Source organism: Pristis pectinata, chromosome 11 (assembly GCF_009764475.1).
Source record: "Pristis pectinata isolate sPriPec2 chromosome 11, sPriPec2.1.pri, whole genome shotgun sequence".
Lineage (NCBI taxonomy): Eukaryota > Metazoa > Chordata > Chondrichthyes > Rhinopristiformes > Pristidae > Pristis > Pristis pectinata.
This window is the reverse complement of record NC_067415.1, coordinates 29,151,739-29,178,239: the sequence shown is the minus strand read 5'-3', so window position 1 is coordinate 29,178,239 and position 26,501 is coordinate 29,151,739. Positions and strand designations below refer to the sequence as shown.

General features: G+C 39.6%; 1 protein-coding gene across 3 annotated transcripts in view; it reads left to right on the top strand.

Annotated features, from left to right (window-relative positions):
• The first annotated feature begins 5,001 nt into the window (after positions 1-5,001).
• Positions 5,002-26,501, top strand: part of LOC127575944 (tumor necrosis factor receptor superfamily member 19-like) — a 65,770-nt gene continuing 44,270 nt past the window's right edge. The window contains exons 1-3 of one of the 3 annotated variants that reach the window (XM_052026210.1): positions 5,002-5,230; positions 6,697-6,825; positions 9,773-9,883. In XM_052026210.1, coding sequence (XP_051882170.1) covers positions 6,709-6,825; positions 9,773-9,883 — 228 coding nt within the window. In that variant the 5' untranslated portion in view covers positions 5,002-5,230; positions 6,697-6,708. Of the gene's footprint in view, positions 5,231-6,048; positions 6,178-6,696; positions 6,826-9,772; positions 9,884-26,501 lie in introns of those variants that run through there. The other 2 variants (XM_052026209.1, XM_052026211.1) reach the window with 2 other exon arrangements.

Sequence of the window (26,501 nt, the reverse complement as noted above, 5' to 3'; positions counted from 1 at the left end):
AAGGTCAATGGTGAAGCAGCTGAATACATTTGAGCTTAGAATACAGTTCTGGGGTCAGATGAAGGGTCTCAACCCGAAATGTTGACTGTCCATTTCCCTCCATAGATGCTCCCTGACTGGCTGATTTTTTCCAGTATCTTGCGTGTTGCTCCAGATTCCAGCATCTGCAGTCTCTTGTGTCTCCTGCAGTAATGTTCTGGGACTGGGATAACTATCTTCCAACAATCACAGTATCTTCCTTTGTGCAAGGAATGACTGAAGCTGTTGAAATGTTTTTCTCTTGATGCCCATTGACTTCTGTTTTATCATGAATCCCTGATGGCACACTTGGACAAGTGCTGTCATGATTGGTGTCAAGGGCAGTCATTCTCACTTCATCTCTTGAAGTTATGGAGCTGAATACTCTGGCAAAATCCTAATTGAGCCTTGATGAGTATTGATGAGTAAATGCCAGCAACATTTTCTATTACTTCAAGAGGAGACTGATTGGGAAGTAACTAGCCCAATTAGCCCAGCTGCTACCCGAACTGTCTGCTGGGAGTCCTGGAGCACATCTTCAGCAATACAGCTGAGATATTGGGAGGTCCTATAATGTTCACTGCTTCAAGTCCTTTTAGCTATTTCTTGATATCATGTAGTGTGAATTGAGTTAGCTGAAGATTTCTGTAACGATGGTGAGCTCAGCAAAAGGCTGGCTTGGGTCATCCACTCAGAACTTCTGACTGACAGTGGTTTCCCAAACTTCAGCACTGTCATTGGTGGTGACACCCTGGATTCCACTATTAATGAGGATGGGAATGGTTCAGAATTTATTCCCTGGTTAGCCACTCACAACCAGCTGCAATAAGACTACAGAGTTTGATCTGATCTGTGGGATTGCTTGTCTGTGTCCATTGAAGGTTGCTTTCATCATTTATCATTCCATGGTCATCAAGTTGGTGCCTCATTTTTAATTATGCTAGGTTCTGCTCTTAGCTTCTACATTCTTCAATGAATCTGGGTTGATCCCTTGATGATATTAATCGTGGCATAAAATTCCCTTAAGCTAAATGCCAATGGCATCTCAGGGGTACCCAATTTTGAGCAGCTAAATCTGGTCTAAATCGACTGCATACACCACAGCGGTAGTGCCATACAACACAATGGATGTTGCCTTTGATGTGAAAGTGGGACTGCTTTCATTGAACAGTGTGTTGTTACCTTGCAGGAGGAACAAAAGCATCTGATAGAAGTTGCCTTTATCTACTGTACATGCTGCTCTTATGACCAGAATTTAGCTAGTGTGCTGGAAGTTGTCAGAATTGGAAGAAACTGCAATTCCACACCAACATACTTTCAGATCTCCTGCACAACTCACAAGCCAATTTCAGAATGTTGGTTCCATTTTCGATGTTGATGAAAAGCCATCTGATTTATCAACCCTATAATGATTTTCAGAACAAAGGTCATCAGATCAGCAACTTCAGTGTGTATATTTTATTTTATGATTATACAGCAATGTTGTTGCACTGGAGAAGCACTCAAGCCAATGGTTTCTTCAATGTTATTATTTGTGACTATTAGCATATGATGCACATTCTGGACAAGTGTATTCTAAAAACAAAATGAGCAACCCAAGGTTCAGAAATTTCATTCTAACATCCTCATTAGTGCACTGGAGACAAGAAGGGAGGCTGCAGCTATGCTTTTGCCAACTCAATCACATTTCATCAGTTCTGGTCATCTCCCATGTTCAGCTGAAGTTCCTGTTACCAGGACCATGAGCATCCATAGACCAGTTGTGCACACATGGCAACATCAGAAGACTGAGTCCTGGCAAAGAACGTAAGAAAATGGTAGCAGGAGTAGGCCACTCGGCCCCTCAAGCTTCCCCCACCATTCAATATAATTGTAGTTGATCTTCTCCGACCTTCACCTCCTCTTCTTTGTCAGAGATTCATCACCCTATGCACCTCAGTTTTAAATGACCATGCCCCTGCCCATGTCCCCTCTTTTAAGGTTTTCCCACTCATGGAAATATTTCAACCCCCTTGGGATCTTATATTTGTTTTTAAAAAACTCAGCCATATTCTCCGTAGTGCCAAAGAATATAGATCTACTTCTTTAGCCACTGGTGATAGGACAACCCTCTCAATGCAATAGCACCCTGCAGCTCTCTCCGTAAGATGCAGAAGTTGTTGACCTTGCAGCTCTGAATTTCCTTATTACCAGCCAAAGAGCTACCCTGGTAGAATCTACACCTTGAAATGATCTAAAATTCCTTGCAAAGAAAGGCACAGAAGTTTGCAATAGCAACCTTGGATAATCATATTCTTTAAACTCATCCTTCAGGAGGCCCTTAAAGGACTTGTTTTATCTGTAGATGATGGTAGCAGACATTATTGCATAAAGATGGCATAAAAGCAGGAAGTTCCCAAAATGCCAGCAGGAGAGTGACATTCCTATGGAAAAAAAACATTGTGGGTTTGGGTAATCAGATTATGGAAACTCTGCCCAGCCCATTAAGATTGCGTAGGCAGATCAGCTAAACCCATTCCTCAAAAGTTTAAAATGTAGTAGTAGTTTTGGTGTTTTGGATAAAAAAGAAATTCACACAACCTTTCTGTCCTGATGCAAAAACTTCAGTATTCTTGAGACATTAGTGACTTTGGGTGACACTCAAAGAACTATCTGTAGCACAGATCTGGGAACCTGTTACCTCTCTGTCCTCTCAGCTAAGTATGGTGATCCATGTGACCAAAGCATAAATGCAACAGGAACATAAAGACATTGAGAACTACATTTTTCCACACCTTTGTTATCTGAACAGAAAGCAGTCTGAAACATAAACTAAGAGGGTCAACTAACCATGTCTCTCATGTAGACACAAGAAATTCTGCAGATGGAGCAATACACAAAAAGTGCTGGAGGAACTCAGCAGGTCAGGCAGCATCAATGGAGGGAAACAAACAGTCAACGTTTTGAGCTGAGACACAGGTATTGTAAGTACTTGTATTAGAGAAATGCCAACTCAAACAGTTAAACAGGCTTTTGCAATTCACTCTTAGCAACTGACAAATGCCTTAGAAGATGACAGGCTACAAATTGGATACTTTTATTGTTTTCTTGATGTATACATTTGTAAAACAATATAGTTAGTTTATTCTGTCCTTGAATGGGAGCAGAACAGCTATTGGTCCAGAATCCAGAAAAGATCATTTTTAGATCTTAATAGAACCATAGAACCATAAAAAACTAAAGCACAGAAAACAGGCCATTCGGCCCTTCTAGTCTGCGCCAAAACATTATTCTGCTAGTCCTATTTACCTGCCCCCAGCCCATACCCCTCCAGACCTCTCTCGTCCATGTATCTATCCAATTTACTCTTAAAAGTTAGGAGTGAGCCCGCATTTACCACATCAGATGGCAGCTCATTCCACACTCCCACCACTCTTTGAGTGAAGAAGTTCCCTCTAATGTTCCCCCTAAACCTTTCCCCTTTCACCCTAAAGCCATGTCCTCTCGTACTTATCTCTCCTAATCTAGGTGGAAAGAGCCTACTTGCATTAACTCTGTCTATGCCCCTCATCATTTTGTAAAGCTCATAATATGTTAAACCTCGTAATATGTTACAATTAATTTTTGAAAAGACTGTTTTAACATAACTTTCCACATATTGTGTTAAACCAAGGGTAAATTGTGCAGGCATTATCTAACTGCAAACATTTTTATATAAACTTAAAAGTAATTTCCAGGCTATGCGATAGCTCTTTTGGAACGGACATAAGCACAATGTATTTAATAACTATCTGTGCTGCATCATTCTATAATAAGTCTGACATTTCTGCAAGCCAGGCTGCATCTGTAGAGAGAAAAGCAAAGTTACTGCTTATCTTACTCCGTCAATGCTGCTGACTTCTTGAGTACTTCCAGTATTTTCTGCCTTTAATCCTGTTTTTCCTTTTGTGTATCTTGTATTTGTCAGTTATACTCAGGTGAATTCATAGTCACCTCTTCATGAATTACAATGCAATTTTGGTTTAACCAGTATTCTTGGTGAATTTCTTCATTTGATTGGTTTGACCTAAAACATCTAATTTCTACAAAATGCCTGATGTTGACTAGTCTTGCAACATGTTGATCTCTAAGCTAGAATATAGTAAAATATTTTTGTATTCATGATTCCAAACTTCAGTCAGAATTGTTACAGAGTTATCAGCTGTAACAGTTTAATGAATAATCAAACTTCAATGAACAGGAAGATTCCAGGTACATTCCCAGTCTGCACTGAGTTAAATGAGTCAGAGTGACCTCAAGAGCACTGTATCCCTGTAATAAGGAGAGGAATATCACCAGGATTTCAATTTCTTTTTGCCATTTAATGAGCTCTACAAGAAGTGTGAATGTTTTGAGGCTGAATGAGTTAAAGTTCAGTTCAGGTGCTGCTTGCAGCCAAGTAGGCTGCTGGCCCTCACCGTCCAGGCTTGCACCGCCAGTGATAATCGCTTGGGTAAGGTACTGGAGGGCAACCCACCCTTCAGCTGAAGTCGACATTTATCGACCAGCAGGAGGGAAAAAAGCAGAGTGAGGAATAACAATTCCTCCCAATGTCAAGATGCATGATAATTGTCACCATCACAATTCTGCCCATTTTGCAAACCACAACATACAGGTCGATTTTTGCATTCGTTTGTATCTATTTCGAATCATTACAAAGAATAATATCCCATGAAAATTCGTTTTAGCAAAATAGTTTTGCCAGTCGTTTATTATAATTGTAACTGCGAATGCAGAACTTTATTGAATCAACATGATTTTCAAAGACGCATGTATTGACAGTATACGAGAAATGGCCTCTAGCTGTGGTTGCACGTATCTTTGTCAGGATTACGTTCTTAATTTAAGCAGGCATGTGTTTAAAACCAGTCTGAAGAAGGATTAAAGTTTTGTTCTATACTATTACCAACTTTCCCCAGGATGCCTCATTCCCAACCAATCCGCTTTGCAGTCTGAAGTTTAGATGATGTCATGGGATTTGAAGACCGAGATGAAAGGGATAGACTGTAACCCCTGGCGCTGAGAAGTACTTCACACAGTCTGAAACTCACAAACACTCCAGAGCCAAGCGATCAGACCCAGATAAAACATCACACAGCGCAGGAAGTCTGGCAGAGCTCGCCAGCTTTTTGTTTTGGACTGCTGGATACAAGAAAAGCGATCGGATCTGGAAAAAGAAGTCAAGGTTTTCGAGGTAGACACCACATTAAAGAGGGTGTGCGGTCGGTGCTGAACCTGTTTAAATGCTCCGGGTTCACGGCAGCCTTTGATCGGACACTGATCTCCGATCAGATTACGAGCGCCTGATGGCCCGGGCTGCTCCTTTGAAGTGACTGCTCTTGCATCGAGTGAGCGATCCGACGGGCAAGGGCTTTGCGGCTCCGAGCTCGGCAAGTTTGCGGGGGGGCGGAGGCGGGAATCTTTAGATCGCAAAGCAGCGAAAGCAAAGAAAAAAATGAAGTCGGGGGCGAGTCGGGCGCAGGTAAAACGGTGGAAGGAAACGAGCGCCGAGTTTAATTGTCCACAAAGCGAGGGCAGTCTGTGTTCCCCCTTCCTCCTCCAATGGTCGACTGAACTTTGGCGACCACAAAACCGGTTTAAAAGAAACAAACTAAAGCACACAGAGAGGCGTGCGCGGGGACCGGTTCGTGCACACGCAGGGGCAATGCCCGGTACTTGGGCGAGGGTAGTCACCCCGCGCAGGGAACTGGCCGGTTCCCCTCAGCCGCTCCACACTTCGCCATTCGCCTCACTACACGGCCACCCTTTGTCATCGATGCCCCCCCCCCCCCCCCGACTGCGCGCTTCGATTAAACATTGGTTCCCCTGGGGAAACTAAATACTTGGTGGCGACATAAATGCCGCCCGTTTCTCTGCGGTCGAGGACTAAGAGACTGCGGAATTCTCACTCCACGCTGTTAGAACCCGGGAACTGCTCCGGGGGGGGGAATCATCAACCGCATCACTAACATCTATTTAAAAAACTAACTCACCCTGTCACCACCAGAAAACGCGCTTTGCCCTGAAGATGGGCTTCAGATAAAGCGGGTTGCAGTCGGCAGCTGTCCCGCTCCTGCTCCCCGGCCACCCGCTGGCGATTCGGGAGCCGGGTGACCCCGAAACGCCCCCCTCTCCGCACCCGTGAGCCGCAAACCGAGCTGCCCGCGGGGGGGGGGGGGGACGCTGCTGTATTCCTTCACCCAGCGCCGGGGCTCCGGCTGTAAGGGTGCCGTTTTATACACAACGGTGCAAAATCCGGTCACTCGACTCGCCTCACAAACTTGTAGTTAAAAGTACACCTTAGCGCGCAAAGAAAAGCGGGGAATCTGGACCCAAGGCCAGAATATGTTGGGAATTCACAACAGCTTCTGCTGAGAAAGGAGACGCTCATCTTCGACAGGGGATTTATTTATGTCCGCAAAAATACTTTTTTGTTTGTTTAATGTTAAGAAGGAGTACGGGGTGGTTGCTCGTGAACTATTCTGATATTGAAGAATTTACCAGGTTTGAACCACAACTTGCAGCAATGCATTCATCTGTGTGGAACAGTATCAGTTATATCCAGCGAGGGATTTTTATTTATCACTCCAGCTAAGTAGTTTGATATGCCGGTGGTCGGATTGATGGCTTGTCTACTTGAGATTTACTTTTATTTTCCAGACCTACTTGTTGATGGGAGAGCCGGGGCTGACCTCAGTCCAGATACTTGGTGCAGCACGAAAAAGAGTAGGGATGAACAACAAACAAAGAGGCATTTTGCTGCACCTGCTGATCACTCTGTTTTGTCTGGTAAGGAGCTTCTCTTTGTACTAGTCCTTGAGAAAGTCTTTGCAGCAAACTACGCTGCGTCATTGCAGGAACTAATGCAAATATCATAAGACTCCCAAATTATGATTGTTGTTTTGTGTCGGTGTGCAGTGCGGTAGGGTTGCATTTTGTGTTCAAATACTTCCACAAAAGAAGCACAATTGAGTTTTATGCAGATGACAAAGAGATTTGAAAAGTAATGCAAATTGCTCTCTAAGTCTCATAGTACAATATGTGAAGGTTTCATGTAATAGTAATTTTCAAAGGATTGGGACTGCAGTCTGTCTGTAAGGTATGTTGCATTTCTTTTTGCCATGTACCACTATTTTCCAAAATATTCTTTCTAAATAATTAGTCCAAAATACTATTTACAAAGTGATAAATTACAGTTAACCCTTTAAATTGATAATTTACTTCACACATTTTCTGGAATTCTTGTGTATTCAGGAAGGTCAAGGTAAAGGTTACCTAATATAGATTGTGCAAAAAACGAATATAGCAGATTTTGTAATTACAGACGTTTGATAATCTTATCTGTTTATCAGAGAGTTAGATTTTGGTGGCTTGGCCTTTTTGGTGGCTGACCTGAACTGTTTGTAATTATGGTTCCCCTGAATAGTGGCTGCCTTTGTTTTAAATCACCAAACAAATACACAAATATCAGTGAAACATTTTAGGCCCTGTTTTATTCTCAAAATACTGAAAGAAATCAAACAAAATATGGAAAGTCTGTGTAACATAGAAACTTTCAGAAAGTAGATTTCCTTTTTACTTCCTCATAAAATCTCCATGAGAATCTGGTGTACATGACGTCTGTCAGGATTCCTCCTGAATTATTCCCATCTTTATATCACTCTACTCCTCACTGAATCAGAAATCTCTCCAATTCTTTTTTGATTTCATTAGTTGTGTTGTAATTAACTGCACTAGGTGGCAGTCTGACTCAAAAGTTAATAAAATTTTTAGTCTATGTTATTTCTCAAATTAGACTTAATTCATACTTTAACCTAGCTGATTACATGGAATTACAGAGAAACAGTGTGGTTAAATCAAGAGCCCTATGCACCACATCAGTCTCTTCCTACCTTACTTTGCCTCTTACCTTACTTTGTACAGGGGTTCTCCGGTTTCCGAATGACCTGACTTACAAAAATCCGACTTTGGGCAAATTCTCCCATACATTTTTAAAGCATTTTACAAGCTAGTAATAATAATAATGATGATAATAATAATAATAAAATGTTTCATGGTATTCATTAATGACTGGATGCAATATACATTCCATTAGTTTAACTATAGATAGTGTTAGGGTGATTATTCAGTGAAATGAAAGAATTGTAACAAGTGTAGTTAGAAAAATATGATATAGGTAGCTAAAGAAAATGGATGTTTCTGAATTACGGAGAAATTGGCTTACAATCAATTATCAGAAAAGGAACCGTTACGTAACCTGGGGACTGTCTGTATTAACATCATTCTCTCCTTTCTCTTCTTGTTACTATTAGCTTTCCTTCATCAGTGACCTACCATTCTGAAGATATGTCCATCATGTCATTTTTAATGCATGGCAGTTTGTGCTGTTGTGTTCTTGACCAGTCCAGTTGTAACTCTGATAAATAAGTGACCTTTAATTATGCAAAATAGAGAGGGAACTGCTAAAAAATGGACTCTCAGGAAGATGAAGTAGAGTGCTTGTAGTGCCAGTCTAATGTCCCTTCATATATTGCCATGAATAATGGCAATACACTTCAATTCACAAATGTTTGTTTCCTTGAATCCAAATGAATAAGCCTTTGTTTATTTTGTCTCCTTGAATTAATTTTAAGGACCTTCTCATAGTTGCCATTCCTTCACTCTTTTTATCTCTATCCAAATTTTAGGAGGGCAGTTTTATATTAATGTTTACACTGCTGTCTTTCTCGAGCCAAATATTCCCACAGCTGTTTTAAGATATTTGAATTAAATAAAACCAGAGACAACCACCAATTACCAGAGTACCAGAATAATATGCATAACTATGAATAACATATAATATGAATAACTATGATATATGATATTATATCATATATTATATGATACATACAATATGAATAACTATAATATTATAGACATATAATATGAATAACTATGTCTAATAGTTAGTGTCTAATAATAAATTCCGGACTTAAGTTGATATGCTGAGGCCATTACATTTCACAAATGCCAGAAGTTCCAAAAGTAAAATGACTTTTGTCAGAGAGGACTTTGATGTCAGAGATCACACTGTTTATATAGTGTTATCTCCCCCACAAAGTCTTGCAGGTATGGTTCATTCTGTGTCCTGCTGCAATGTTTGGTGTCTTCAGCATTACACCAAGACAAGCCTTAGTCCATGATATCAATCTATGCAAGTGGATAGATCAGATAACAAAACATGGAAAATTGCTGCCAGCCTTGCAATGTCCTGAAGGCACAGATCAAAAATGGACTCTTATTGATTTGCCGGAAGCTTTGTCTGCAATGGGATTGCCAATGTGGAGCTTGAACAACAAGGAAACTTGCACTGGAATTAATGCCACGTCAGTTTTCCACCAGCACCCAAATTGGAATACGTGGATGCTGAAAATTTGAAAACCAAGATGTTGAAACTACTCAGTCAGACAGCATGTGTGGAACAGCAGATGTCAGTTGGTTGCTGTTTTAAGTTTAACAGACCTTCCTCAGGGCTTTATCTGTTTTTGATTCCCCATGTGTCAATTTGGTTTAGAGTAATGATGTATTGGATTTATCGACATCTTACTTTTGGATATTGCTCTACTGAGACACAAATACACCAAAAAATTCAATTATCTACTTACTCCTCACCAGCATTTTGTTCTTGCAACTTAAGTGAAAGATTAAAAACTCCTTGAATTGGGCTTGTTCAGTAAATCTTAACTGTTTTCATTAGGCACTGGGAGCTGCAGGTGAAACAGGAGACTGCCAGGAGCAGGAGTACAGGGACGAGGCTGGGAACTGTGCGGCCTGCAAACAGTGTGGTCCAGGGCAAGAACTCTCAAAGGTACAAAGAGCTGAAGAAATTATTTCTCCACTTTCATTCTCTTCTGCCCATAGTTTTAGAATACATCAATGTATCAGATTCATTCTGATCAGATTAAGTTCATTATGTAATTTGAATCTGCACTGCGTACACTTTCCAGCAAAAGTTTTCAGTGAATGGAAGGTCAAACTAGTACTGGCAAAATACAAAAAGAAAATGCAAAGAGCCACAACTATAGTGTGTTAATGCTTCTTGCCTTGGGTACATTTGAAATAACTCATCTTAGTCAGTGCCTTAGACTTGAAAAATGAGTGAATTCAAGTCATTTGGATTTGTTTATGGGTCCCAGTATACAAAGGGGCACTGGTTCAGAGATCACAAGGAAATACAAAAAGATCAGGCCTGACCCCTGCTGTGCTCACTATTGTCTTCTTGTGCATGCAAAATGAAATCACATACTAGAGGGTTTGAGTCAATGTGATTGTTCTAAAGGCTTTTTTACACTGAGGGCACACACTCAGACAGAATAAACTCACATTTGTACTGAAGTATGCCGTGTTGTAAAAATGGTTAGAGGTCACTTTAGAATAAATTTATAACCATTGATTAAAAAAAATTCAGTTTGCCTTTAGTTTTATGGTGCCTTCTGACCTGTCAAGCAATTTGATAAAATGGTGGTCAGCAGTGATTTCAAAATGTGTGCAGCAGAAGTCTTGTTGATGATAATGCATAACTGAAGCTATAGATCTGGCATCCCAGTGCTGGAATTTGAGGGTTAGCCTGATTTAGATCTTCTGGGGGCTCTGCCAATTCCAGATGGAAGTTCAAAGCAGTATTTAACAGAATTGACTCCAGTTTCCCTGTGGAAATGAAGCTGAAGACCAGAAATGATTAAAAGGAGGCTTTTCTTGAAAAAGGATATTAAAAACATACCCAGTTCTTTATAAAGATAGATCATTGGATTTGTTAACTTCTTATGGTCAGAAACTGTTAAATTCTCAAAGTTACCTGAAAAGAAATATTCATTCTAAATGCTGTGACTGCAACAATAAGGCTCCCTACTCTTCACTGGTGACCAAAATTACATCCATGGCAGCATTCACAATGCTGGTACCATTTTCACTGGTTTACTTGGGCGAAGGCATTATTGTACACACATTATTTATCCACTGGAATTATACAGAACAGAGATCACCACAGCATGCAGTGCTAATACGATACCATGCTACACTCTAGGTAATGCCTTCTTTTAACCTGAACTTGCATTGTTCGAAAGACATGAGCTTCCTTTTTTGGTATATTGAAGGTGCCCCCTGCAGGCCCCTTTGAACATTTTATACCACAGACATGAGAGCAATATGAACTTGCAGGGCTGTAAATTGACATTGCAGCAGCCTGACCTTCTACTGCAGTGCTCAGAGATTGCTCTGTAATGGAAGTTGTGACACTGGCTAGCAGACTGGCAAGTGTGCACATAAAGTTGGCCATCACTTCCATGCCAGAAAGGATGGTCTCCAGGTTCTATGCAAACCCACGTGCCACGTTATTGCAGATACGTTTCATGTTCTTCCACGTTTCTGGTAGCCTTCTCAATGTATTTTGTTGCGCATACCCATCTTCTTCAAAATCTTCATCTGATCCTCTCCAGTTACATCTGTGTGTAACTTCATTCATTGCTGAGCTGGCAACTGTCCATCCTTCTGGCTGGTTTAAGGCTAATTCCCAATATCCCACTATGTACAGATTCCACCTCTATGCTGTCCTCCAAGTTGCATGACATTTCAGTATCTTTAATTATTGGCTATGGGTGTGAAATTGAGTGGCTCTATGTCTTCATCATCACTGATTACTTCATATCTTTCCCCCCCCCCCCCCCCCCCAACTGCCTGGTTTGATTGTCATTTCTGGCTCTCTGAACAGAGAAAGGTCCAAGGGAGTTATGGTTAAGGCAGGGGTGCAGTAAAGAGTTCTTATGCTGTCTACACTTTGTGATTCAGTGTGGATTCTGGAGCAAGTGTGATGTGAGACAATGGAATTTTGTGTTTGAAAGTAAAGTGAACAGAATGTAGTGACAACATACTGCGATTAATCGATTTATCGCTTCTCAGACCAAAAATGTACTTTTTAAAGCAGGTCCAAAAATTTCCAGTAATTCTCAAATAGTTAATAAATGTGGCATCAAATAATCAAAATGACTTGCAACAGCTAAAATCCTGATTTAAAATGCAACCTGGTTAAAATTGATTAATGATTAGCATGAAAGTAGAATTGTTGGTGGGGTGTGAAGAGAGAAGTGATTTAGAAGTCCTTTTGTTGGGAACTAGATTAAGTTGTTGTTTACTTTGTTAGACATTGATGACTATTTTGGCTTCAAGTTATCCTTAGTTCTGTCATCTTGTTCCTAGCCACATTAGAACTGCTTTACATGGTCATGCTAAAAAGTCAGGGACAATGGTGACTTTTTGTTAGTGAGAATGCCATGTCACCCATTGAAATTCAAGTGCTTGTTCTAATGCACATTGTGCCTTTGTGTTCAACAAAGTCTTTGTTGTTCATGGACCATTACGAATTTTGATCATTGGCCTGGGAAATGAGGAGAAAAATTACACACATGTTTAAGCATGGGTAATAAAATTAATAATTTCTGTTTATGATTTTGTTGTCTTCCTCTGGTAGTCCTGCACTGCCAGCACAACTGCCTTCCTTGCCTTCATTTTATAACCCTTTATTTTGGAAAGAACGTTTATGTTAGACCTTACGGCATTATGTGGTGAGTTGCTAATCTCAGCTAGGGAAGCAGCAGGAGTCCTACAACTGGGCTGAGTGCCCCAAGCTAGGGAGTGGAAATATCAGCCACATTTGCAATTCCTGATCACTATTAAGGTTATTCCTGCTGGAAAATGCATGTGTATGTCAAGTGAAAACAAGTCTGATTCAGAAGTCTTCTGCAACTTTCTGGACCATTTGGAGAATTCTATAATCTGGCTCAGAAGTATGTGGTATAAAGCCTTATAATATGGGTTAAACTCACTTATTATGCAATGATAAGTGAGATGTTAAAATAAACTCTAATTTGCCTGCTTAGGTGGATGTAAAAGATTTGAAGAATGGCAGAGAGTTGACTATCCTTAATCTCACTAAAAATAATTTCTTCAGATGTTAACCTGTCTTTTGTTTGTGGATTGTGCAAACTGCCAGCCATGTTTGTCCAATAACAGTAATGACTACGTTTAAAAAGTAATTAATTAACTATGATATGATACTATACAAATGTAGGTTCTTTATTTTTATTTGCATAATTGCCCACTTATTACCCATCAATAATAATATTTTCTCTTATCAATGTTTATATTTTCTCCAATCAAAAACAAATACTGATTTTGGCCTTAAAAGGGCTGAGTAAATACCCAGCTTGCTCTTGGCTGCTTTGAAATACTTTCTGTGTTAGATGCCTTTTCTCAGCTTTCTTTTGAAGCAGTTCATTAATTTTCATCTTAATTGTTTTGTCTTCAAAGAATAGAACTTCCAATCACTAATATTCATATCTAAAAGCTTTAACGTCCTTGAGTAACATTCCTTTGTGTGTGCTGTTTTTGCACGTTCCCTGATCTTTATTTTAAAGGTAAAACATGTAGAATGTATGCAATATGGGAATATTGAGCACTTGTAGTGAACAACATTGGAAATTCCTATCCTCAAATTTTTAGTGAATACACGTACACTTGATCGCTTATCGCAGGAGCCAAGCAACCATAAGGGTTTATATCTATAACAAGTTTAATATGTTTTTTTTGTAGAATTGAATGACTGCCAATCAAAATTCCAGCTAAGCCTGGTTCTCTATGGGGATTTCATTAGAAGCAATGACAGAAAATCAAACAATGATAATATATCTGTAATGTTACTGCTTCGTGTTTTTTTTAGTGTTGCTAGCCATTTAAAGGGTGAAATTTGGTTTACACTCTGTGGAATGTGCAATAATTAGATGTAATAACACCCAAAAATGGAGAAAATACTGGTTTATCTACTCCAGCACATATATAATACAAAACTTCTACTGATCTCTTCTGCTGTTTCATCGGTCCATTCCTGCTTTTGCATATGTTGTAGTGATAGAGGCTCTATAGACATTGAATCACAAGTTACACAATCTGGACATGTTCCAGATACCAAGGCAAGTTGCTCTGTCCATTTACCTGCAAAGTGCTTTGAACATTGAGTGCATTGTACAACCCACCAATTCATGTATATATGGAGAAATTAGACGGGGATTAATTTGTGCAAATTTTAACAGCGAGTTGGCTCAAAAAAATGAGGGCAATACTTAACCTGGCTGAGATCAAAAGATGGAGCACTATTAACATATCCTAAAACAATACAGGTTTGAGGGCTTGTTGGCCTATATAATACATTGCATTTTTGTACAAAAGATTTTTTTTTTAAGTGCATACTTAACAGAGATATTCTCAAAACACAGCCTACTGAATGAATCATTTTACCATTTTTCAATTTACTAGGTGTAGTTCTAATTGAGTACTTTGGAACTTTGATTCAAAGCTCTTTCTTCTATTCCAGATTGCTTCTTAAAACCTATTTATCACTACACTATGCTACTCCAGTATAATTTGTTTCCTTCTTTAATATTTTATATGCATTATTTAATGCAGTCTGGATAAATCACTTGAATAATATTCCCGTGTCTGCTACTTGTGCACATATTCTGTGGCTCTGATTTTGTGTTCAGTTTCAATGTAATGTATTGCTATAACCCGAAAAGCAGAACTGTCAACATTTTTTTTCATGGTCTTACACAGGCATGGTAGCATAGTGGTTAGCATAATGCTTTACAGCGTCAGAGACCTGGGTTCAAATCCGGCCACTGTCTGTAAGGAGTCTGTACGTTCTCTCCGTGTCTGTGTGGGTTTCCTCCGGGTGCTCTGGTTTCCTCCCACATTCCAAAGACGTACAGGTTAGGAAGTTGTGGGCATGCTATGTTGGTGCTGAAAGTGTGGCAACACTTGTGGGCTGCCCCCCAAAATCACTACGCAAAAAATGTATCAGGTCAGGCACGGTAGCATAGTGGTTAGCATAATGCTTTACAGCGCCAGCGACCCGGGTTCAAATCCGGCCGCTGTCTGTAAGGAGTTTGTATGTTCTCCCCATGTCTGCGTGGGTTTCCTCTGGGTGCTCTGGTTTCCTCCCACGTTCCAAAGACGTACAAGTTAGGAAGTTATGGGCATACTATGTTGATGCCGGAAGCGTGGCGACACTTGCAGGCTGCCCCCCAAATCACTACGCAAAAGGTGTATTTCACTGTGTGTTTCAATGTACATGTGACTAATAAAGAGATCTTATCTTATATTTGAGGGCTTTGTTTGTTTGTCAGTGCCATGTGACAATGAGGAAAGGTCAGATTGGCTGGTTCCAGTCATAATTGTTTGTGTGGTCCTTCTTGTGTATTTTGGATTGTGAATATTTATATGTTGTGGGAATGTCTTGACAGCAGGTGACTTGGTCTTTCATTTCCACTATGTAAGTAATAATCTTTAAAATCAGATTGGTCGCCCTTTAGAGAACACAATCAATTTTCATTCCAATGGATTTAATGGATGAAAATCAAATGGATTCTTTAAGGGGCAACTAACTCTGCTAGGATAAGTGCTCATTTGAAAGTTTGCCTTCATTTTTCTAATCTGGTATACCTGCTTTCCTGGGATGTGGAGAGAAGTTTAGGGGTAAACATCACCCACTTTTTCACTCTATTTCTTTCCATGTTTCTTTCTACACTATGTGTTTCTGTTACTTGCTCTCTCTTCCTGTTTTCCTTGTTTTGTTAATCTTCCTGGAAACGAACCACAGTGTGCCAGGCAGAGTAAACACAGGAGAGCAGGCAGCATGTGCTGCAGGCACCACAGAGCATAGGGTGTGGCAGAATCATTGGTAAAATAAGAGTCTTTGTTGTGGTTGATAACCTCATGAGCTTTTCAGCACAAAATCCAGGTGTGTTAATGTTTGTGAGTGAGAGAGGCTGGATGCCGGATTCATTTTGTATGATGGCAGGAGGTATTAAAAAATCAGAAGGTGGATTAGGTACATTTATGAGCAGGCTTGTGGGCTACTAAATTCATTAGCTATATAATTCATTAATTATGTGATAATATTTCAATATATGTGATGAAATAGTTGTAAAACTTTCACAGCAGAATTTGATGTGGTCAGTGTGACCTAGATGCGTGAAATTATTGCAGTGGTGGTGTGGTATTTGACTGGTTAAACAGATCTTTCCACTGTGTTTCATAACACATTATAATTTTTCTATATTTATATTTAAATCATGTTTATCTAAATTAGCACCATAAGGGAAGTGCATGTAGCACAATACGAGACATATAGATGCGGCATGTTTATTAGCATTAGTTTATTGCAAACTATGAGCAGCCACTTGGAGGAAGGCAGGAAAATAAGTGTTTCTCAACACTAATCTCACAAAATCTGGCATTTTACCTTTGCCTGACCTCTGGCTATGAGGAGCCAGCAAAACAACTTTCATTTATCATTGTCACCAAAGAACAATGTATCTTTGGATCTAATGCCTTTAAATTTGGTGACGCGAATGGTTGGAAGGAAGAGTGATCTCCGATACACTGACTCACTTCACACAGACTATGCAGGTTTAGTTTTTCTTATTTTAGCACAGAGAACATTTTGAAACATTTTAAAGGCTATAATTAAAGAATTAAAAATAAAAAAGTGGAACTCAAGCAACTCAGGATTCTCTTGGCAGTTCTAAGACAGAGGAAAATTTGATAATTGAAAATGTGCTAAGTTGAGACATGCAATCTATTGAATTGTTTTAACATATATCTTATGAAAGGACTGAAAAGAACTGTAAAAAGGAACAAACGTCATTACATTGGAATTGATTCAAGTGAAGCATAGTTAGTATTGTCAGATGTATTCTCTTTTACAACTCTTAAGTACAAAAGAAAATAAACTTATGAAATTGTTTAAATGAAATGTTCATTCAAAAATTGGTTATAGTTGGCTACATCTTTGATGTCTTGGCCAACTTGTGAATTTATGTTGGTTTATCACTATGGTAACTAAGAAAATAATAAAAACTGCCGCCATTCAGCATAACCTCAAGTCAAAAGAATGCGTTACGAAGAACCTGACTTACAAAATGTTGTAAAGCCTAATAAAAGTAAAATAATTTTATAATCTCAGTTGATCTTTTAGTTGATTAGTAATGCTTATTCATTTGAAATGTTACTGTAAATCTCAAGACTACTGTATTCATTATAGAAAATAAAGCTAAATTTTGTAGGTGTTGGAAATCTGAAATAAAAATGGAAAGTGCTAGAAACATTCAGTAAGTTAAGCAGCATATGTGGAGAGAGAAAACCAGCCTTTTTGTTTCAAGTCTGTGACTAAATCAGCAGCAATTTCAGAAACAGAGGGAGGTCATGGGCTGGTGTTGGGATAGGAATCTCCAATTGATCCATAGCTGGAGGGAGCCATTTCCAGCTACAAGTCTTGGCTCAGAAGGTAGTGCTCTTCCTTCTGAGTCATGTTCAAGTCCCATTCCAGCAATATGAGCACAAAATCTAAACTTAACATTCCTATGCACTTTTGCATTCACTGCCTTTTAGATGAGATAATAAACCATGGCTTCTTCTGCCCACACTAGTGAAAATAAAAGATTGCATGCTGCTGTTCAAAGGAGAGTAGTGATGCTGCCCCTGATATCCTGATCAATACTTACTCTTTCAATCAACATCAGCATCATGTTTTCTATGCTACAACAGTGACAATATTTCAGAAATGTACTTCACTAACTGTGAAGTTCTGAGAACAGGAAAGGTGCTTTTTAAATACAAGCTCTTTGTTTTTATGTTACGACATTATGGATAGACTGCGATATACCTAAACAAATTTCAGTGAGGTGTTTCTCTTGAAGATACTAGCAACTGTCACCGTTATACATTGATCATTGTTTCTTTATGCTGATTCATTCAAAGTAACAAAAAATTTAAAATATATTGCATTGTTTATTTCTGCTACCCTTTAGGCACCAAACAATTAACTTTATTAAATAAATTCTGCACTAGTTTTACCACTCTTATGACAGAAAACAGAAGATTCTATACATTGCAGGCAAAAAGAGATATGATGCAAAATATGCTATTTCTATGACAAGCCTAAATGAATCTGTAATCTGCACTACAAAGTTTCATTTACTGGTGCTCAGCAAACAATGTGACAAGTGTAGACATGGATGGAAAAGTGAATTGCTGGTTATTTAAAACTGTTCCTTTATGTAGTGGATTGAACCATGTCTACATCCAGTTTGGGATCTGTGGATCCTTCTTTGAAGAATTGCATGACTCCTACCCAACCCACATCTTATCTAAATGTTACCATACATTCTTTTAAACAAAGTCAGGAAGTAGGCTTTTCATTAGCCATTTTTTATAATTCATTCTTGACACACACTTCAAAGTCTTTAGAACTTGTTAATATTGCAGCGTTTATGTATAAAGAACTTGGTTCTGCCAATGCAGTCTGAAATACACTGATCTCATTTGTAGGCCCTTTATTTTTTGGCAGAGGAAATTCTAATTAAAGTTCATTTTGATTCTGGCCCCTTTACTTGGAGGAGATAGTTTTTGAAGCAAGCCTAAATCAACAAGAAAATATACTGCAGGAGCTAATACTGGTCACATTCCTTTTGTCAAAGAAAGAATAAGACAGAATTAATTTAAAAATGATGAATGTACTTCAAACTGAGAAAACAAGCTATAAAGGCAGAAAATAGATTCTGATGGTCTGTGCACAGTCAGATGATCTCCTTTTGATAATGGAGGCACTTCATTGTAATATCTATCCAAGATTCAGAACAGAGGTCAGTCTGAATTTTCATTGTCATGCAGTCACTCCTGATGGAAAAGAAATGTTATCATTGGATAAGGACAGGTTCGATCATACCTGGAATGCCCCAATGACAAAAAAAGTCTGTCATCACTATTTAATCTTGCAGATGAAAGATGACGGCTAAGGTGAAGTATCAGAGTGCTGCCAGAGGAACATATGCCAACAGGAGTCACACAGTCCACCTCTTGACTGCCTGGATGCACCACTCTGTCCCTGTATCCAATGCTGGGCCACTACAATCTCCAGTCACTTGACTGAGTTCTAGGGAGAGTTTGAACAGGCTAGGACTTTATTCCTTAGAGCATAGGAGACTGACAGGTGATCTTATAGACATGTGTAAAATCATGAGGGGCATAGATAGGGTGAATGCACTCAGTCTTTTTCCCAGAGTTGAGCTATCAAGAAGTAGAGGGCATAGGTTTAAGGTGAGAGGGGAAAGATTTAAGAGGAACATGAGGGGCAACGTTTGAGATAGGTACTTAATATATTTATTTGCTAGTCACATGTACATCGAAACACACAGTGAAATGCATCGTTTTGCATTACTGAGAATGTGCTGGGGGCAGCCCGCAAGTGTCGCCACTCTTCCGGCACCAACATAGCATGCCCACAGCTCCTAACCTGTATGTCTTTAGAATGTGGGAGGAGACCAGAGCACCTGGGGGAAACCCACACAGGCACGCAGGAGAATGTACAAACTCCTTACAAACACCGGCGGGAATTGAACCTGGGTTGCTGGCGCTATAATAGCATTACGCCAACCGCTACACTACCATGCCGCACACAAAGGGTGGTATCCATGTGGAATGAGCTGCCAGAGGAAGTGGCTGAGGCAGGTACAATAACAACTTCTAAAAGACAATTGGACAGGTACATGGATTGGAAAGGTTTAGAAGGTTATGGGCCAAACACTGGCAAATGGGACTAGCCTGGATGGGGCATCTTGGTTGGAATGGACCAATTGGGCTGAAGGGCCTATTTCCATGCTGTATGACTCTATGACTATGATAATGAACTTGGGAAACTCTTTCTTTCCTTTGTAAAAATGCATCTATGGGAATATGTGCCACTAGATAAGAAGATAACAAAAAAGATTTTTTTTCTCTCTGAATAGACCAAAGAACCCTTATAGTCTGTGTTTATTCAAATAAGTTAATGGCAGGTCAAATAGGGCAGGCTCATGAATCTGTAGCATACCCCACTTGACCTGCCAGAATTGATCTAAATTGAAAACATCATTCTTGTCCATATCTATCAAGTTAATGAAGGAACAATCTTACTTCTTCAAATAGCATTTGATTAACAGCCATTTAATATGAGCCCCTCTTCAGTGTCTGAGTTTTTGTCCATTTGAATCGTGGTTTTTAAAGGCTGTTTGCCAGGTACTAAACAAAGAGTTCATTGTTATGATCAGTGACATAATCACATCACCAATTAATTATCTTGAAAATTACACTGAAAATCTAAAACTAAATTTTGCATCATTTGTAGCTGGTGGCCTTGCTGAAATCTCCACTGTTATCTCCTATGAAGATAGGACAGAAAATTCTGTACTGATCCCAGTTGTTGATAACACACAAGACAGATGGTATGACTTAACAAGAGAGAGCAAATTTGAACTCCTTAGGACTGGATCTGCTGCTGACCTAGTGGGAGATTCCAAAGCAAATTACTTCAATGAGCTAGGAACTTTCCAAATTATCAACATTATTAAACGCAGCTAATGACTGAAAAACTGCTCAGAACAGAAGGTTAGGATTCAAAATAAATATAGTCCATGTAGATTTATTTTAAAAGTTGTTCCCATATATTCTAATTGTTTTCTGATTCCAATTTGCTCCTTCCTCTCTAATAGCTATGAACTGTGGCTGGGGTTTAGTTCTATTATGGCATCTGCCCGTGGCTTCATTTGTGAGCCTTGACAATGAATTGTGGCGTATGTACATAAACACATTTCCTCACAACACTTTATCAGATAGAGATCAGAATGAAGAACGATTTGCCCATCCTTTTCCACAGGCACTGAAAGTAATTTAGGAACCCCAAATGTTGCCCTAGCTTTTATCAATGTACTCAGTTCAGACTGGGTTCTGATCCTACACACTTCTGAAAGAAAAATGGAGGGGTATGTGGGAGGGAATGGTTAGGGTGATCTTGGAGTAGGTTAAAGTTCGGCACAACATCGTGGGCCAAAGGGCCTGTACTGTGCTGTAATGTTCTATGCTTCTGATCTGTATGATGATTGACAGTTACTTACTCACCAACTATTGAAGGAACTGTTCTACTCTGTTATAGAACATAGAACATTACAGCACAGTACAGGCCCTTCAGCCCACAATGTTGTGCCGACATTTTATCCCGCTCGAAGATTTATCTAGCCTTTTCCTCCCACATAGCCCTATATGAAAGTAGTTCTCAATTGGTAGTGAAGTCTTCAAACTTTGACCTTCACCAAAGGTGAGATTGACATTGATTTTCAGTGAAAGCAGTTAGAATCTGAGTTTTTATGTGAAAGGTGTGTTTTATTCCATCCGACCATTTGAATTGTCGTATTGAACGAATCCCTCTTGATCTTTTACTTGTGAATACTCTTAAACTTGTAATTGTAAGGAATGATGGGAAGCTTGCCTGGGTAGGTTAAGGATTAAAGAACAGTGTAGCTAATATGTAAATCATACATTGGTTGGTTTGATCCTGATAATGGTCTTTAGACTTGGTGATGCTGCAGAACTGATATGAGATGTAAATGTTTCTTTGTTGAAGTGGCCTTTCTGTGCAGTGACCATTGGTGCAATCACTTGTCCGTTTGTTATTTAGAAAAATTGTATGCAAAGGCAAATCAAACCAAGCCTGTATTGTTATTATGTTGACAAGGTCAAGAGGAATGTGTGTCAATGACTTGTGTGAAGGAGAGAATGGTAAACAGTGGCCAACCTATCATTAAGTATGGACCTGGGTGAAGGTAAAAAGTCACCTGAATCTAGAGTGGCTGTGACATTTTTGACCACAAGAGCCAATTAAATCAACTAACTTTTGTTAAAGATGATTTATTGAGATTAGTTAGTGGCAATTATCTGAAGAATGAGGGATAAAAATAAACACGTGGAAGAAAGATTCACACAGGCTTGAGGACCTCATAAGAAGAACAGACTGAAGACAACATCATCCGTATTCATGGAGCACTAGAGACCAAATGCTGCCAGCTGTCTGTCAACTAGTGTTACCTAATAAACTCAGTACTTTGCATGAACAATATTGCTGTTCATTTTGTCTTGTCCAAGAATTGTTCTAGTCTTAGTATTATGTCAAGTGCATATGTAGATGTCTCAATATGTCTTTACTGCATGTTCAGCCCCATGATCTGAGTGGGTGCAAGATGGGGAACTGATAATATCAGTACAAAAATTGCTTTATCTAAGTTCCTTTGTATATGGCTGTAAGAAAATACGCTGAAGGATCAATCGCTTTTATTAACTCAACAATGATTGAGCTTTAAATAAAAACAGAAATTGCTGGAAATGTTCAGCGGGTCAGTCAGCATCTGTGGAACAAAAAACAAGAGTTAATATTTCTAGTCGAAGAACCTTCAGTAGACCCCAGTTCTTATAACTGAAATGAACACCACTTCTCATTTTTTGAGATCTATCTCTCTGCAAAGGAGAACATCAATGGTGACTTTCACCATGCCTCCAGTACATCAGCACTGCCTTCAGCTATCTGCGACAAAAAGCGTATGAAGATCTAGACCTCAAACTCAGCACAAAGTTCATAGCCTACTAGGCAGCAATGCTGTGCCTTCCTGAGACGTGGATACCATTCCATGTCACACAATCCCAACTTGGAAATACATTATTGGTCTTTAGGTCTAAATCCTGGAACTTCCTGCTCAACAGAATTGTGAGATCATCTTCACCAGAAGGACTGCAGCCAGTCAAGAAGGTGGCTCACACCACCTTCTCAAGGGCAACTAGAGGTAAGCAATAGATGATGGCCTTGCTGGTGATGCCCAGACATGAAAATGAACATTAAAAAAAGCAGGTACCTCAAAGCACTGGAGAGGTACCAGCAATATGTTCTCTGCAAAATTCAGGAATTCATTCCAAGACCCACATTAAGAGATTTCCAAGAAGACAGAAGCTTCAAGGGTGTTCTCAAAACCCTCAATATAAAATGTAATATCCTCACTGATTCATGGGAACCACCAGGACATGACTACTGAAAATGGACAAGGAATATGCAGGATGGCACTAATCTTGAGCCACTACTCAGGAGCACACAGAGGACAGCAAAACTGATGGAAAGGACTGCACACAACTGCCCCATCAACTACCTCCAGCCCCATGTATGACAAGAGTGTCTGGATCGTTAGCCCCCTCAAAACCAAAGAACAAGAGTGAAAATAAGTCAACCTACGTAGGTATCTATGAAGATTTCAAGTATTAATTATCCATTAATTGTCAAAATTAACTAGGATTAGCTAGAAGCTAAAATTTCCAATAAATAATTTTATTATTTCACCACAGGGAAAATTATTTCAATCACTTAAGCCTACACTTAGATTTATTGCACAGTAGATTACCTCTGACAGGCTCACTTTGAGCATCAGCTGAACTTTATGGTATTTGTCTTGTTTCACCATCATAAACTGACATTATGGCATCTTCAGACCACTGCTGCCTGTACGCCAACCAAGAGAACTAGAAAGAACTGGAAAATGCATTTTTTTCACTATTCACACTACAGGGAGTATTCTTTAGCCACCAAATAGCGTGTGGGAAATAGACAGAAGACAACAAGTTTGCAAGGAAATGTGCAAGAACTGTAGAATATTGATTTTGGGTGCTTTCAATTGCCACTACATTAGAGTGAAGGGTAAAGAAGGAAAGGGCATTCTTAAAGAGAACTTTCTTGATCCCAACACCAGTTACCGTGGCACCCTAACCTGAAAGTAATTTGTTTTATTTTTACACTCTATTTGTGTCCATTGACCAATCCACAATCCATGCTGGCCAACCCAGCAAGGAAGGAGGCATTGTTACTGGGACAAAAACAGAGAACGTTGGAATCAAAGGATATAAGGAAAGTACAGGAAAGTGAAGAGGAACCAAAGTGGCCCATTCCTGCTTATGTTCATATTTAATTTTGGGGTGGGGGTGGGGGTGAGGTAGGCCAAGTAGATAATGTGACGGTAAGAGAACACTTGGAAGGCAGTGATTGTTGGACCATAAGGTTGAGATTAATAATGGGGAGGCCCAAAGAGAAATCCAAAGTAGAACTAAATTGGAGGAAGGCTAATTTCAATAACATGAGGAAGAATGCTCCTGAGGAAAAGTGGAGATAGCAGAAGGTTAACTGCAGTGGAATGATGGGTAGCACTTAAAAAGCAGATGTTTCAGTTACAGGCTCAGTGCATTCCCACAAGGAGGAAATAAGGGAACTAAGCCAGAGCTCCCTGGATGGCAAAGGAGGTAGTGAAGATGAAAGGGAAAACGTAGGGAGTATGACGTGTGTCAGATGAATAAGTCCAGGGAGAAACAGGCTGAATATAGGAATCTGGGCGGGTAAGTAAGAAGGAAAAGAAAATTACCAAAGACAGTACAAGAAAGAAAGTGGCTATTAACATAAAAGGGAATCTAAAGTTTCCTGCAGGTACGTAGATACTAAACTGGGCAATAAGAGGAAAGATCATGCAATTCAGGATAAAGAAGATGATCTGTGAATGCAGGTGGAAGAAATAACTGGAACACTGAGCCAATACTTTGCTTCAACCCTTACCAATCTAGAGGATGCTGCCAAAATCTCAGCAGAGAGAGGTAGCAATGTTAATGAGTGGAGTGAAAATTGAGAAGGAGTTACTAAACAGGGTGGATATGCTACATATGAACAAGGTCCAGATGGGATAGATCCAAGGTTGCTGATGGAGATGGGGGTGGAGCTTGCCAGAATCAAGAGAGGTGCAGGAGAACTGGAAAATAGCAGCTTCATTCCCTTGCTCAACATGGGCTATAAGGACATGCCAAGAAATAGCCGACCAATCATCTTAATCTTAGTTGTAGGGAAGCTTTTAGAAACAATAATATTAATCGACTTCTCTAAATTGAGTTGAAAAAGAGGAGCCAATACAAATTTATTAAAGACAAATCATGCTTGACTAACCAGATTTTTTAATGAGGTTATGAAGAAGGTTGATGAGGGAGTGCAGAGGAGTGTCACGGACATGAACTTTCAGAAGGCAGCTGATAAAGTCCGGCATAAAATGCTGCACAGCAACATTGAGGCACTGGAATTAAAAAGGTTACCAGCCACATGTTTAGGAAAAAACACTTAAAGGTAAAAAGCAGAGTGTCATGGTAAATTATTGCTTTTCAGATTGGAGCAAGGCAGACAGCAGTGATTCCCAGGGTCAATGGTGGAACCACTGTAACTTTTTGTTATATCAATAGCGTAGTCAGGGATGTGCAGGATAAATTTTTCAAATTTGTGAGATGTACAAAGCTCAGAAGTGTAGTAAACAGTGATCAATAAGCCGTAGATAGGCTAGCAAAATGAGCAAACAAGTGGAAAATGAAATTTAATAGAGGGAAATGTGAAGTGCTATAGTTTACCAGAAAGAATTTTGAAGAGACAGAGTAGACTAAAGAGCACAATTCCAAACATGCAGGAGCAGAGGAATATGAGTGTATGTGTGCGCAGAAATGAATGCAAGCATGCCATACGCCTTCTTCAACACCCTGTTCAACTATGTATTTGTATCCCGAGGTCCTTCCATTCTACGGTAGCGTAGCGGTTAGTGTAACGCTATTACAGTGCCAGTGACCCGGGTTCAACTTTGGCCACTGTCTGTAAGGAATTTGTACGTTCTCCCCATGTCTGCGTGGGTTTACTCCGGGTGCTCTGGTTTCCTCCCACATTCCAAAGACATATGAGTTAGGAAGTTGTGGGCATGCTATGTTGGCGCCAGAAGTGTGGCGACACTTGTGGGCTGCCCCCAGAACACACTATGCAAAGATGCATTTCAATGTGTGTTTCGATGTACATGTGACTAATAAAGATATCTTATCTACACATTCTCCAGGGCCCTGCCATTCACTGTATGTCCTGCCCGGGTTTGACTTCCCAAAATGAGATTGGAAGTGTGAGAAATATTGATAAAAGGGGCAAGACTGGAAAGGGAACAACACAGAGAATTGACCTAGAATCATCTGTATGAAATAGATTATGAGTCAATGCTATTGGGTGTTCATTTAGGCTTAATTCATGCTAAATTAATTGACTGGTGAAAAATTAAAGGTGCTGGAAGTCGGTAAATGCTGAAAACACTCAGCAGATGAAGCAGCATCCCTGGAAAGAAAAACAGAGTTAATGTTTCGGCTTGAAGACCCTTTAGCAGAACCGGGAAAAGAGAAGTTACCTGCTCTCCCCTCACTGCAACTTAAAACTAACTTGTTTTCTCTCTTTCCCATTTCTGACAAGGGTTCTTTGACCTGAAATATTAACCGTGTTCCTCTGTCCACAGTTGCTGCCTGACCTGCTGAGGGTGCTTCCAACATTTCTATTTTTTTTTACTTCAATTACTTCTCTGACAGCTGGGATCCTGAATTCAACTACCAATTGCAATCTGGGGCTTAGACATAAAGTTTTGGGATCATTAACTGACTGGCAAAAAGGCCCAAATAATTAATAATACTTGTAAATTGAGTAAGGG